The 15,712-nt window shown below is 37.8% G+C and overlaps 1 protein-coding gene across 6 annotated transcripts in view; it reads right to left on the minus strand.

Annotated features, from left to right (window-relative positions):
* ZGRF1 (zinc finger GRF-type containing 1) overlaps positions 1–15,712 on the minus strand; it is a 103,119-nt gene that overhangs the window by 47,934 nt on the left and 39,473 nt on the right. For all 6 annotated transcript variants that reach the window (XR_010156669.1, XM_009448147.4, XM_009448148.5 and 3 more), the window contains 4 exons: positions 4,969–5,119; positions 2,524–3,173; positions 1,696–1,834; positions 788–972 (listed from right to left, as the gene is read on the minus strand). Coding sequence is in view for 5 of the 6 variants with exons in the window: in XM_009448147.4 (XP_009446422.2) it covers positions 788–972; positions 1,696–1,834; positions 2,524–3,173; positions 4,969–5,119 (1,125 nt within the window). In the remaining variant the exon portion in view is untranslated. The remainder of the gene's footprint in view (positions 1–787; positions 973–1,695; positions 1,835–2,523; positions 3,174–4,968; positions 5,120–15,712) is intronic.

The raw sequence follows: 15,712 nt of genomic DNA on the forward strand, positions 1-15,712 counted from the left end.
AAATTTACACACTTAGCTAACAATGAAGTGGGATATGCAAATGGTGGAAGCAAACTGTATTATGAATGAAAGCACAGTTCTACAATGAATATAAGTCATCAATCAACATACATTTTACTAACCTGACTTCCTCCATAATATATTATTAACAATGTAAATTAAGCCAGCATACTTTTCTATTCCTCTGGCCTTATCTGTTACTTGTACTGGGGATTACATGGTAGACTAGTTTCAACCTTCATTTCTTTCAGGCTCATTTCTGAATTCTCTAAGCTCTCAGGTTAGAACATATCCCCCTTCTCAGTGATCTCACTGTAACTTGAGCATATTCCTCCTATTTTATCAATTACAGAAGTATGTAAAATTTTCAGCTGGGCACAGTGGCTTATGCCTGTAATCCTAGCACTTTGGGAGGCCAAGGCGGGAGGATGGCTTGAGCCCGGAAGTTCAAGGCTGCAGTGAGCTATGATCATGCTACTGCACTCCATCCTGGGCAACAGAGAGACCCTGTGTCTAAAAAAATAATAATAATAAAAATAAATAAAAATACTATACAAAAAGTTCCTAAGCAACTTGAAGGTTAATCTTAACTCATATTTTTGTATCCTAGAGCACAAATCATTCTTTCAATACAACTTTGAGAATTTAATGTATGTTAGGTACCAACACCTCAAATAGAAAGCTCTTAATCAAGACTCACTCTTTAAGCTTATCATGAAGTAATAGGTATCTAAACCCTTTATAAGACAAGTATTTGGTATGGTAGGGGGAGGGGAAGCAAGAATACCTTATTTGGACCTTCCTTTTTAACCATGACAAGTTTTGCAGGTTGACTATGATGGCAGGATGGTACATTATTTTCTGCGTTTTTCAGTTTCTCTCCCTTCAATGATGTATAAAATGATATGTCAACTTTTGAAAGAGCTTTCTGCAGGTTTTTTGCTAACCCAAACAGCAATATATTTAGATGTTCTACAAAAAAAAAAAGAGATAGAACAGAAAATTAAATACAAAATAATTTTGTTTGTATCACTTATGTGCTGTTTGTAGCTAAATTTGAATAGCCTTTAAACAGAGTCATATATAATAGGAATATCCATTTTTAAAAGTTATTTTCTGCTAAATTTAACAGGTCATTTGTAACACTTCTAGTTAAAAAAAAAAAAAAAAAAGGAAGAAAAACTCTTAACTTTCAAAAGATAATACTGGCCAAGTGTGGTGGCTCATGCCTGTAATCAACGCACTTTGGGAGGCCAAGGTGAGTAGATTGCTTGAGCCCCCTAGGGGTTCAAGACCAGCCTGAGCCATATGGTGAGACCTCATTTCTGCTAAAAATACAAAAATTAGCTGGGTGTGGTGGTGTGCACCTGTGGTTCCAGCTACTTGGGAGGCTGAAGTGGGAGGATCACTTGAACCTGGAAGGCAAGGTTACAGTAAGCCAAGACTGCTCCACTGCACTCCAGCCTGGGCAACATAGTGAGATCCTGTCTCAAAAAAAAATAGAAGATTGTAATTTCCCACTTTTAAAACTCAGTTTTGATCTGAAATTAGAATAAAAGTTACTGTCAAAAACTAGAACATATGAAAAATAAGGTATTTAGTATGAAAATTCACAATATAATGTATTAAACTCTCACAATTCTACTACTTACATGAAGCAGCAATCATGATACAATAAAAACACAACAGCCATACCTATGAGGCAAGATGTGAAAGTCTGCTTATAATGAGCAGGAGACTGAAAAACAGCTGGTATGTGAATTTGCCTTTGGGGAAGATAAGCAGATTTTATTTTCTGCCCACTTGGAAAGCACAGCTCAGAGCCACTTATCTCCTGCAATGGAATAATTCAAGTTATCATAGCAACTCCAGAAAAATACTAAAGAGTAAATTATTTTTCATAGACATTTTTTTAAAATATTAATTTTTCTTTTGATTTCTAGGATCCTTGAAAATTACTTTCAAATTTTAAATGAGAAACCAAATATAGCAAGAATAGCTACGAATGGCAATTTTAACCCTATATAAGAGTAACTTTTCTTATCTGCCCCTTAATAAGTTTTTATATATTTTTTGCTAGGAAAAAGTTAACTGATGTGAATGGATCATTATGTATCTTTATTTCTGGTTATGACTATAATAAGGATTATTCACAATTAATGTGAAATAAGATGCACCTTTACCCTAATGACTTAATCAGCAAACACAATTGACAGTCAAAAGTAAAAACAATCATTGTAATGGTAGTAGTGATGGAAACAAAAGTAGGAGCTATCACTTATTAAGTACTGATAATTTACCAGACACTGCACCAGATACTTTCAAATAAATCATTTCATTCAATGTTCACTACTATTATGAGAGATTTTAAGTAAAGGATGATGTAACTGTAGCTCAGAGTTAGGATCAAAAAAAGCCATCTGTCCAAATTGCTCCTATGCAGTATATTTTGGTAATTCTTTTGTTGAAATTCAGACAATAACTATTGGAAAAATGCACCACAAGACTGGTACATTTCCTCACCTGTAAATCCTTTACACTGTAGTTGTAGCAGGTAGACCCTCCTAATACATTTTTAATTTCCTCTGTCTTAGAAGTCTGCTTTAAATTCAGAGAAAGTACTTTCTTTCTGGAAACCAAATCTTGACTGCTAAAATCCTGCTGCTGTTGATAGAGCATGCCTTTTATCATTTGCAAATGCACAGAGTCTAAAGAGCTTTCATTGACAGCATCACTCTGTCTTTCACTTGTGTCTCTAAAATGCATCCCAGAAACAGCCTCAGCAAAGAAGCCATCAGTTATTCTCTTATCAACTCTGTTTGGAGTAGCCATGTTGCATTGGGATGTGTTTTGATATTTCAGCCACTTGCTCTGAGTAGATATATTATTAAGTGAAACATCCCCTGGAGTCACTTCCCTAGATTCTTCAGAGAAAAAGGTTTCATTTTGGTCCTCAGGCTCAATGCTAAACGAAAGAACTGCTGACTTTTCACACAAGTTGAGCATGGGGGAGCCAGAAGGCTCGTATGTGTTAGAGTTGATCATATACGAATGAGAGTCTAAGTCAGGTGGCCCATCAGTACGTGGCAAAGTAATAAGTGGAACCTGGGTTCTACTTAATAATGAAAGCCTTTGAAGGTTCTCATTCTCCAGAGAACGGGATTTTTTCATCCCTGAAAGAAAACAGAATGCTGATTAAATAAAAATGTTCTACTAGTTATCACCTAGGCTCTAGAAAACAGTGGGTATAAAAAGCAAAATGTAGCAACTTGCTCTGAAAAAAAAAATCACATTATTTTATTTCCTTAAAAAAAATTAATGGTTTTAACCTCAAAAAATAAAGATTTCAAAGCTTAATTCATATATACTGAAACATTCTTAGGGTTGATGAAGTCCCTCTTTTTCTTCTCCTCCTTATGATTTTTTTCCTAATTACTAAATTATGTTTATATAGCACTTAACATTTTCAAAGCACTTTAAAGCTAACAACAACAAAAAAATGCATCATTCTCATTTTACAAATGAGATTACAAAGGCTTAGCGGTAGCATAACTACTAAGTGGCAGAGTCAGGATAAGAACCTAGACTAGTTTTTTATATCTACTTTACATTCTTTCTCCAGAGACGGAAGCTCATGGTTCATTTATATGACTATGTGATTGTAACTTCCTTTATATATTTTTACACTCATGAATTATCATGTTACCCTTCAGAGTAAAAAAGATTTTAGCTTTATTTTGATCTAATGGTGTTTGATAAGAGTATAATTCTGGTAAACTCATGGCAAATTCTGTCTGAAAGAGTTTAATGATTCCTTCTGTGTGTCAGCAGCTTTAGTGATATATTCCTAAAAATCTAAGAAGCAGTAACTATTTGTTGAATATATAAACAAATGAATAATACTGCATCAGAATTATGCAAGCTTATAGTTTTTATCTGACAATACTATGGATTCCTATTTTATAATAATGTACCTTCCTGACAGAGTTTCTATCTTGTTGGAAATATACTCTGGAGATCATCTGGAAAGTAGCAGAGCAGTAGGTGAGCCAAAGAATATTCTTTTATAAAGTGCTATGCTGTAATTCTAACAAGTCGATCAAGTAACACTGACAGAAAAGTTAAAAATCCATTAAAGTAAAAGATTCATGGTATAACTGTGAAAATCATCTACTGTTCACTACCATATCACTTATTCTTGAATACCCACTCTGGTGTATTTGATTCTTCTCTACCTTGTTGCCTTCTACCAACCACACCCATAAAACCTTTTCTAACCCAACTACCAATTCACATTACAGAATTTTTTGTATCATCCATCCAAAATCAAAAAACTATCTACAACTCACCCCTCACCCAACATAAATTCAGAATCAGGGGAAGATATATTGATGAGATTATAAGAAAAGAGAAAAAAAAGAAATTTTAGTGAAAGGGATCCTAGAGAATAGTATTATATTCATCAAGAAGCAGAAGCTGACTCATAGTGAAGGGCCAAAATATATGAAAACCTAGAGTCCTAGGAATGCAAAGGTGGTAGCAGCAGTTGAAGAGTTCAGGATCCCAGAGCAAAAAGAGACACTAAAAGGTTATGCTAAGGTCAACCAATGGTGTTGATGAGACACTTGCAATGAGTCATTCCTCTGGAACAGGAAAGGGCTGTAAAGGGGTCAGATGCTGGAGTTACAGCTGTGAGAAGAACTGACAATGGTAGAAGATACTTTCAGGGGTCTGTGTTGACAAAGTTGGGAGGAGAAACAAGAAGGAACTAGATAGCTAGAAGGGAATATTGTACCTGGAATAGCTATCTATGATAGAAAAAGTTCAAAGGAAGAAAGGTTATGGAAAGGCTTCAAGGGATATGACACTGAATCTGGTTCTGAGATATATTTAGTGTAATAATCTCTCAAATAAAAAACTTCATCTTAAATGAATAGACAGATATTAGAGCAATGTGGTAACGACTACCCTCCAAGTTGAGAAAATGAAGATCATCAGGTAAAGTTCTTGCTTTCAGGGACGTCTCAGAGAATTCTACCATGAAGTCTTCATCTCTTGAGTTCAAAGAAAAGGTAGAAACAGGGCTCAATGTAGAGATGTTTTCTTCTGGTGATGTCACCTATACAGAAAGAAGAATCAAAACTACAGACCAAAATCTTCTGATTTTTTTCTTTAGTTTGAATGAATTCTAGTAATCTATATTATAAAAATAATGATTTAAAGCACATTATGTAGAGCTATGGTGGGGGCAACAACTATAAAACTTCTTCCAAAAAGGGCAGAATAAACTTACTAAAATCAACAAGAATAACAGTAAAATACAGAGCATAAAATCTTTCAGATTTACTTGAAGTGGGTCAGATTTTGATTTGGACTGGTCTGGGTTATTAGGCTTTGGTCCTGAAGATCAACTGCCATTCTAAGGGGCTCAGGCCAAATTAGACCTCATGTTTACAGCTGTGAAGGTCTAAATCCCTGCAAACTCAAGGACTGAACAGTTTTCTCTTATGTCCTCAAGTCCATAGTTGATCTAAACTTCAAGACATTGCTCCCAAATGAACTGAACTTGTTAAATATATGCCAGCTATACAGTTCATATGTTATTCTTGTTAGAACAGCATTTAATTTTGCTGCTGCTTCTTCCAGAAATTAATCATCTTAAAATCTAATATGATGATCAAATATATACACAATATATATATTTGTATAAGCACAGAATAAAAGAATAAAATTTGGAAGAATACATACCAAATTGTTAGAGTGGCTTTTGATGGGAGTGGAATTGGGGGAAAAGCTCTTTTACTTATAACTTCATACTCTTGTAAATGATTTGAACTTGTTAAAATGATTATGTTAGTGACTGTATGATATTTTCCTTAATAAATGACAAGAGCCAGGCGCAGCGGCTCACTCCTGTAATCCCAGCACTTTGGGAGGCTGAGGCGGGGTGGATCACCTGAGGTCAGGAGTTCGAGACCAGGATGGGCAACACAGTGAAACCCCATCTCTACTAAAATACAAAAAATTAGCCGGACATGGTGGCATGCGCCTGTAATCCCAGTTACTCATGAGGCTGAGACAGGGGAACCACTTGAACCTGGGAGGTGAGGTTGCAGTGAGCCGAGATCACGCCATTACACTCCAGCCTAGGCAACAGAGCAAGACTCCTTCTCAAAAAAAAAAAAAAAAAAAAGACAATAAAGATTCAAAGTTTATAAGCTTATATATATATTACACAACATTTTCTTGATTGGCTACTGGGTTCTGGGTGCTGTGCTAGGAAACAAAGATGTGAAAAAATATTCATGATCCCTGGACTAAAGGAGTTCAGTTCAGTGGAAGACAGACAAATGGGAAATTACAATCATCGCTATAAAAATAGTTTTATTATATTTCTGAGTTCTTACTATATGCCAACACTATATATTTTAACTTGTTTAATCCTTGTCACAACCATATGAGGTGGGTACTCTTATTTTCCTTATTTTACAACTGGGAGAAGTGAGAAAAAGAGCAGGTAAGCACTTAAATTTGCTTATTTCATCAAGCTTATAAGGGAGTTCAAATCTAGCCAGTCTAGACTGTATTGCCTCTTTAATAAAAATAACAGTAACAGGCAGTACTTACTGAGTACAGTATTCCGCTCTGTTCCCCTACTACCCTCTCCAGAAACTTGCCAGAGTACTTTCTAAAATGTAAGTTCGATTATTTCATTCCTCTGATCAAAACCCTCCAATGGCTCCCAATCTCTCTTAAAGCATGAGGCAGCTCTTACAAAGTCCTATGCAGCCCTACCTCATCAGCCCCTTACCTCCTGTTTAACCTCACTGCCTATCACCCTCCCCCTCACTCACTCACTCCATGGCAGCCTCCTTGCTGTTTTACACACCAGCCATCATTCTTCTGCCCCAAAACCTTTGCTCTTGCTATTCCCTGTGCCTGGAATGCCTTTCCCCTAGATATCTGCATGCCTTTCTCCCTCTCTTCATTCAGATCTCGACTCCAGTGTCATCTTATCAGAGAGGCTTACCTTGCCTAAAATAGAACTCCACTCCCGTGTGCACTCCCTATCCCCCTACATACCAGTGTCATTCTTCAGAGCACTTAAGACACTCTGAGGTGCTGTATATTTATTTATTTTCTGTCTCCTTTAACTAGAATGTAAGTTCTATGAGGGAAAGATCATGCCTGCTTTATTCACAAGCCTATCTCTAGACCAAGAACAGTGTAACATAACAGGCATTGCTCAAGAAATATTTGTCAAATGAGTGACTGATTAAATAAATATGCTCATTTTAAGGAGTTTGCTACATACATGGTCTCCATTTTCTTACCTCTCATTCATTCTTTTTTTTTTTTTGAGATCAAGTCTCACTCTGTTGCCCAGGCTGGAGATCAGTGGCGTGATCTCGGCTCACTGCAACCTCTACCTCCCAGGTACAAGCAATTCTCGTGCCTCAGGCTCCTGAGTAGCTGGGACTACAGGCATGTGCCACCATCCCAGGCTAATTTTTGTGCTTTTAGGAGAGACGGGGTTTCACCATGTTGGCCAGGCTGGTCTCAAACTTCTGACCTCAGGTGATCCACCCGACTCGGCCTCCCAAAGTGCTAGGATTACAGGTGTGAGCCACCACGCCAGGCCTCATTCACTTTTTAAATGACTCTAAACTAATTCTTACCCTATTTCATTGAAATTGCTCTTGCCAAGGTCACCACTGACCTCCAAGTTGCTAAATGAAATGGACATATTTCTGTCCTCATTTTATTGGATGTCTCAATAATAATTCACATAACTATCTCTATCCCAATTCTTGATACAAATATAACCCACTCTCTTCTCTATGCTCTCTTTAAATGAACCCATCCACTCTTATTGCTTTAAACTTTCTTTGTGCAAATGACTCCACAAATATCTCCTCTAAATCAGACTCATGTACCCAACTTTTTACTTAGCATCTCTATTTGATGGTCTCACAGGTATTATTTATTTATTCTTATGTATTCACCAAACCTGCTCCTCCCTGCTATGGAGAGAATTATGTACCCACAAAAAATGTATATGTTGAAGCCTTAACCTCCAGTGTGATTATATTTGAAGACACAGCCTTTAGGAGATAACTAGGGTTAAATGAGGTCATAAGAGTGGGGCCCTTACCCAACTGAATTAGTTACCTTACAAAGAGAGACAACAGAGAATTCTCTCTCTTCAAATGCACACAAGAAAAGGACACGTAAGGACATAGGGAGAAGGCAGCTATCCGTAAGCCATGAAGAGCGGCTCATCAGAAACAGAATTGGCTGGAACCTTGATCTTGGACTTCTAGCTTTCAGACTGTGAGAAAATTAATTTCTGTTGTTTAAGCCATCTAGCCTGTGGTATTTTGTTATGGCAACCCTAGCAAACTAATACACTTCCCCATCTTGCTTTACTCAATGAAAATTGCCTCAGTCTGTCCAGTTGTTTTTCTTCTCCCTTTCTTTCACCCTACTCCTTACATTTAATCCAGTAACATCCATGATTCTACCTCCAAGATTTGTCTTAAACCCACCAACTCCACTATACTTTCACTGCCACAATCCCTACTTCAATTCACTATCATCAAAGCATTCTCTTAACTGGTTTCTCTGCTTCTACCACTGTGTCCATCCAAGCCATCTTCTATACAGCAGCCAGCAAAAACTTTAAAAATATAAATTGAATCATGTCACTTCATGCTGCATCCTTCAGTGATTTCCCAGTGGCACGCACAATAAAAATCAAAGTTTTGATTTTATTCTGAACCTGGCCTGAAGACTCTATGTCTATGTCTGGCCCAGCTGACCTGTCCAGCCTCATTAATTACCATTTTCTGTTTCATTCACCACAATCCAGATACCTTGGCCTTCTTTCACTTCCTCAAACTCACTCAACTTTTCAATCTCAGGGAATTTACACATACTGTTTCTTTGCATGGTATGCTCAGTCCCTCACTGTTGCCAATGCTGGAGAAGCCCTCCTTTATCACCCATTTTATTATTTATTTATCTATTCATTTTAAGACAGGTCTTGCTCTGTCACTCAGGCTGGAATGCAGTGGTGGGATCACAGCTCACTACAGCCTTAACCTGCCAGGATCAATTGATCGTCCCACCCCCGCCTCCTGAGTAGCTGGGACTACAGTTGTGTGACACCACACCTGGCTAATTTTTAGAGATGGGGATTCCCTGTTGCCCAGGCTGTTCTCACTTGAACTCCTGGGCTCGAGCAATCCTCCCGCTTTGGCCTCCCTTAGTGCTAAGATTACAGGTGTGAGCCACCGTGCCCAGCCTAATCACCCATTCTAAAGTAGATTCCCTTATAATTTGAGAGTACTTTCACAGATTTCCTACATAGCAATTATCTCAATTTATTTGTTTGTTTGTTTATTCTCCTGATTAACATCTCCCTCCCCCTGCTGACCTTTAAGGTCATATCTTGTTTGTCCATCAATCTATACCCAAGTCTTACAAGTCTTCTGACCCACAGAAGGTATTCAATAAGTACTTTTGAATTCTTATTTATTCACAAATTTTATATTCAACAGTAAATTTCATAGTCTATTTTACACATGTCCTGCACATTTCTAACAAATATCATTTGTTACTATTGTTGGGACTCTTTTTCTACTATATTTTCTAATTGGTTAGGAAAGCTATTAATTTTTTAAGTTTTTTGTTTTCGGTTTGGTTTTTTTTTTTTTTTTTTTTTGAGACAGAGACTCACTCTGTCACCCAGGCTAGAGTGCAGTGGCGTGATCTTAGCTCACAGCAACCTCCACCTCCCAGGTTCAAGCGATTCTCCTGCCTCAGTCTCCCAAGTAGCTGGGATTACAGGCACATGCCACCACGCCCAGCTAATTTTTGTATTTTTGGTAGAGATGGGGTTTTACCATGTTGGCCTGGCTGGTCTCGAACTCCTGACCTCAAATGATCTGCCCACCTCAGCCCCCCAAAGTGCTGGGATTACAGGTGTGAGCCACCACGCCTGGCCTAATTTTTCAAGTTTATCTTGTCTTCAGGTCCTTTCTAAAATCCCTTCTAAACTTTCAAGTTTTAATTGGTTATTTTAATTCTATTTCTTCCTTTATAATTATGCATGTTTCGTTTCCTGTCATATTGCAAAGATCAAAACATCTTTAAATGACAAAGAAAGCAGTCATCTACGTTTTGTTAGATTTTAACAAAAATTACTCCACAGGCCAGGTGCGGTGGCTCACGCCTGTAATCCCTAGCACTTTGGGAGGCTGAGGCAGGCAGATCACCTGAGGTCAGGAGTTCGAGACCAGCCTGGCCAACATGGTGAAACCCCATCTCTACTAAAAATATAAAATTCTTAAGACTCACATTTTTTACATTTTAATGTCTTTGAAATAGGCAAACACTTTAAAAGTGATGACATTTTTACATCTCTATAGCACAGGCAACAGTTGTGACATAGTTGTCATTGCCTGTACATGTGCAAATGTATGCAAATTAGTCATGCTGTTCATCTTAATAATCACTTAAATATGAATTGGTCTGTGCATTGCTAATATCAAACACGTTCTAAGTAATTTTGCTGTTTAAATGTCTTCAAAAGATTATACTATGATTTAGCCCTGAACAAAAAATTATTATGTTCAAAGAAAGGCAAGAGAACAAAGCAGTGTAATATACAATTAAAAACTGTGCCCAACACAGCATAGTGGCTCACATCTATAAACCCTGCACTTTGGAAGGCGAAGGCAAAAGGATCGCTTGAGGATAGGAGACCAGCCTGGGCAACATAGTAAGAGCCAGTCTCTACAAAACATAAATATATATGTTTGTGTGTATATATATGTGTGTGTGTGTGTGTGTGTGTCTGTATTTATATATATATCAAAATATATGTATGCCCAAGTAAGCTTAAAAGCATTCTTTCAATAAATATAACATTAGAAGTCTAAGTGAAGATTAAAAAGTTCTGGAGATCCATTTCAAAACAACGTAAGTATACTTAACACTACTGAACTGGTTGAAATAGTAAATTTTATGATATATGGTTTTCACCACAGTAAATATTTTATAATGTTTTTAAAGTCTAGGATATAAAACATTGTGTAATGTCTAAATGACTACTCTTCTTTCTTAGTGCTGTATAACAAACGGGTGCTTTTTACAGTGGTAGTATCTCAGAATTTGATAAAAATACAGAATTTTTTGTAAGTCCAGAGATTGCTACGTGCAAGCAATGTCACGCTTATTCAAAAAAGCACTTATCTGTTTGTAGATCTAATCATTTTGTTTTAGAACATTTTTGTAAACTCAGAATATAAAGCATATAATCATAACTGATGTAGATAACAATAACTAGAAATAAAAATAATGGACATAAGTTTCTTTTTCAATATGGAATACCTCTAAATTTTGTTCTCCTCTCAAAAAATACAGAGGATGAGAAACAGAAACTCCATCTTTGATGAAACTAAGAAGCAATGGCAATCCTGAATTACAATACAATATTAAGAGGATGGGGAATAGTATAAACTTGGCAATATCAAGAAAATCTAACCAAAGCACCTAGTAAAGGAAAGCCCAATAAGAAGTAAACTGATTTGCCCCAATAACCATGGAAGGGCTCAGAAACTGAAGGCCACAGGTGTTGCTGAAAGTAGGATACAATGGACTAAAATATTTGATAGAAGATTCCAGAAAGAAAATCTAGAAAACACTGGGGGGAAAAAGCAACAAAGAAATATATTTTTTAAAAAGTTTCATAAGACAAGTAGATTTGTATTTACAGGATGAAAAGACCCACTGAGTATAGTGTATTAATGAAACCTGAAGGAAAGCACATGACAGCGAAATTTCAGAATATCAGGATTTTTTTTGTTGTTGTTGGAAACTGGGTCTCACTCTGTTGCCCAAGCTGGAGGGCACTGGCACAATCTCAGCTCACTGCAACCTCTGCCTCCCAGGCTCAAGGGATTCTCCTGCCTTAGCCTCCCAAGTAGCTGGAATTACAGGCACATGCCACCACGCCTGGCTAATTTTTAATTTTGTGTAGAGACAGGGTTTTGCCCCATTGCCCAGGATGGTCTTGAACTCCTGAACTCAGGTGATCTGCCCACCTCGACCTCCCCAAGTGCTGGGATTATCTAGCACTTTGGGAGGCCACTGTGCATGGCCAGGAATTTTTTTAAAGTCATTAAAAGTTTCTGTGCCAGGCACAGCAGCTCATGCCTGTAATCCTAGCACTTTGGGAGGCTGAGACAGGCGGATCACTTAAGGTCAGAAGTTTGAGGCCATCCTGGTCAACATAGTGAAACCCTGTCTCCATTAAAAATACAAAAATTAGCCAGGTTTGGGGTGCACGCCTGTAGTCCCAGCTTCTTGGGAGGCTGAGGCAGAATAATCACTTGAACCCAAGAGGCGGAGGTTGCAATGAGCCGAGATCTCACCACCGCACTCCAGCCTGGGTGACAGAGCCAGACTCTATCTAAAAAAAAAAAAAAAAAAAAAAAAAAAAAAAAAAAAAATTCCAGAGGGAGGGTCAGGCACTGTGCTCACACCTATAATCCCAGCACTTTGGGAGGCTGAGGCAGCAGGAACACTTGAGGGCAGGAGTTTGAGACCCAGAAAACACAGGAAGACCCCATCTCTAGAAAAAGTTTTTAAAAATTAGCCAGGTGTGGTGGTGTGCATCTGTAATCCCAGCTACCCAGGAGGCTGAGGCAGGAGGTTGGCTTGGGCCCAGGAGTTTGAGGCTACAGTGAGTTATAATTGTGCCACTGCACTCCAGCCTAAGCAAGAGAGTGAGACCTTGTCTCTAATAATAATAATAATAGTAATAGTAATAATAATTCTAGAGAGAGAAGGCACTGCTAAATTTAAATTACAAAGAAGTGGGCGCAGTGGTTCACTCCTGTAATCCCAGCACTTTTGGAGGCTGAGGTGAGTGGATCATTTGAGGTCAGGAGTTCAAGACCAGCCTGGCCAAGATGGAGAAACCCTGTCTCTACTAAAAATACCAAAAAAAAATTAGCTGGGCGTGGTGGTGCGTGCCCGTGGCCCCAGCTACTCGGGAGGCTGAGGCAGGAGAATCGCTTAAGCCTGGGAGGCAGAGGTTGCAGTGAGCCGAGATCGTGCCACTTCACTCCGGCCTGGGTGACAGAGCCAGACTGTCTTAAAATGTACCCACACACACACACACACACTAAAAAAAAAAAAAAAGAATAAAGCAGATCATATCCAAATTCTACACTAAGTCAAACTATCGATCAAGTATGAAAGCAAAAAAAACCATTTTCAACGTGCAAAGTCTCCCAAATTTTATCTCCCCTTGCTCCCTTTCTTTGGAGGTATTCAAAGATGTACTCCAGCATAACAAGAAAGGAGACATGGTGTTCAAGATGTAAGCAACTCATGCTAGGAAGGCGGCAATTGGCATTCTTAAGTTGTCAATTATACAGTGCATACTGAAGCAGGCAGATGAAAAACCTGGAAAAGATGCCATAGGAAAATAATGGAACTGACACAGATTATATGAAAAGTATGTGTGAATTCCTGTATTAAGGAGTATTTTATACAGCTTTTTGAGGGTATGGAAAAACTTTGCCCCAGTATTCAAAAAACACTAAGCAAATTTTAAAAAGAGACAATTATAAACCGGAAAAACCCAAAGTTATAAAGGGAAGAAAATGTAATCATAGTATACCAATTGGCTCAGCAGTGAAAATATTAAAACATTTATAATAACGAAAACATTGAATATATATTTATCTTAAAGTTATAATATAGCTATTAATATTATAGGTGCCTGGAAGAATATAAAGGAGGGATTCAGAAACAACTAATTTTACTGTAGCCACTGTAATCATTAGCTCTTGTTAAAGACAGTGCAAAATCATAATAGTTATTAAAAGCATCAAGGTGCTTTTATTAATTAATAATAAAATAATGTTTTTATTAATTAAAAACATTAAGTGAATACTTAAAGAGTTCTGAGCTCCAGAAATCACAAAAAACACTGACAAATCTGATTACATAAATTAAAACATTTAATTTTAGAAAAATCATAATTAGGCCAGTCACAGTGTCAGATGCCTAGAATCCCAACACTTTGGGGGGTCAAGGCAGGTGTATCGGTTGAGCCCAGGAGTTCAAGACCAGCCTGGGCAACATGGTAAAACCCTATCTCTATAAAAAATTTAAAAATTAGCGAGGTTTGGTGGTGTGTACCTGTAGTCCCAGCTACTCAGGAGGCTAAGGTGGGGGAATCACTTGAGCCTGGGAGACAGAGGTTGCAGTGAGCCGATATCATGCCACTGCACTCCAGCTTGGGCAACAGAGTGAGGCTCCTTCTCAAAAACAAAAAAATCAGAGTCAAAGCACTAATGTAGTGGGAAAAAATGACAAAGGGTTAATTTTCTTAGTATGTAAAGAGCAAAGAGCTCCTACAAATCAAATATACAAATAATATATAGAGAACCTCTATACCAAAACTGTAAAACATTACTGGAAGATATTGCAGCAGATTGAAATAGAGGGAAATATTTTTATAATATCGAAAATTTATCAATAACATATTATAAAAATGTTAATTCTGCCCAAAATTGACATGCCCAATGGAATTTCATCCAAATTCCCAGCTTGTGTGTATGTGTGAAAACCATTAAGCTAGTTCTAAACATATATGCAAATGTAAAAAAATGAGAAGAATAAGGTGGGAAGATTTAAAGATATGTAGAAAGTACATAGGCCAGCCACTGTGGCTCACGCCTACAGTCCCAGCACTTTGGAAGACCAAGGTGAGAGGACTGCTTGAGTCAGGAGTTTGAGACCAGCCTGGCAATATAGCAAGACCCTGTGTCTAAAAAAAAAAAAAAAAAAAATTAGCCAGGCATGGTGGTGTGTGCCTACAGTCTCAGCTACTTGGGAGGCTATGGAGGGAGGATCACTTGAGCCCAGGAGTTTGAAGCTGCAATGAGCCTGTATAATGCCACTGCACTTCAGCCTGGGTGACACAGTGAGATTCTGTTTAAAAAAAAAGGAAGAAAGAAAGAAAGCACATGCTTTGTGACTTCTGAAATTGCAGACCAATAAATCAGAAGAGAAACTAATAAGAGACCCCTAATATATGGACCCTTGATTCATGGCAAAGGAATGAAGAAAAGATAGCTTTTTCAATAAATGGTGCTGGGTCAACTGAATATTCATATGGAGAAAACATGTAACTTTACATAAAATGTACTCAATACATAAAAATCAATTACAGGTAAACTGTAGATCAAAATGTGAAATGTAAATTAATAAAGCTTGTACAAGATAATATGAGAGAATATCTTCATGATCTTGAGGTAGAGAAATGTTTTTTTTTCTTTGATACAGAATCTCACTCTGTCACCCAGTGTGGTGGCATGATCATGGCTCAAGGCAGCCTCAATCTCCCAGGCTCAAGCGATCCTCCTACCTCAGCCTGCTGGGTAGCTGGGATAGAGGCACACATCATGACACCTACCTAATTTTTAAATTTTTTTTGTAGGGACCGAGTCTCACTATGTTGCCCAGGCTGGTCTTGAATTCCTTGCCTTAAGTGATCCTCCTGCTTCAGGCTCCTGAAGTGCTGGGATTACAGGTGTGAGTCACCTTGTCGTCCAGAGAAAGATTTCTTAGGATACAAAAGCACTAATCGTAAAGGAAACAGCAAATAAATTACATTAAAAATGATAAA

This window comes from Pan troglodytes, chromosome 3 (assembly GCF_028858775.2).
Source record: "Pan troglodytes isolate AG18354 chromosome 3, NHGRI_mPanTro3-v2.0_pri, whole genome shotgun sequence".
Classification (NCBI taxonomy): domain Eukaryota; kingdom Metazoa; phylum Chordata; class Mammalia; order Primates; family Hominidae; genus Pan; species Pan troglodytes.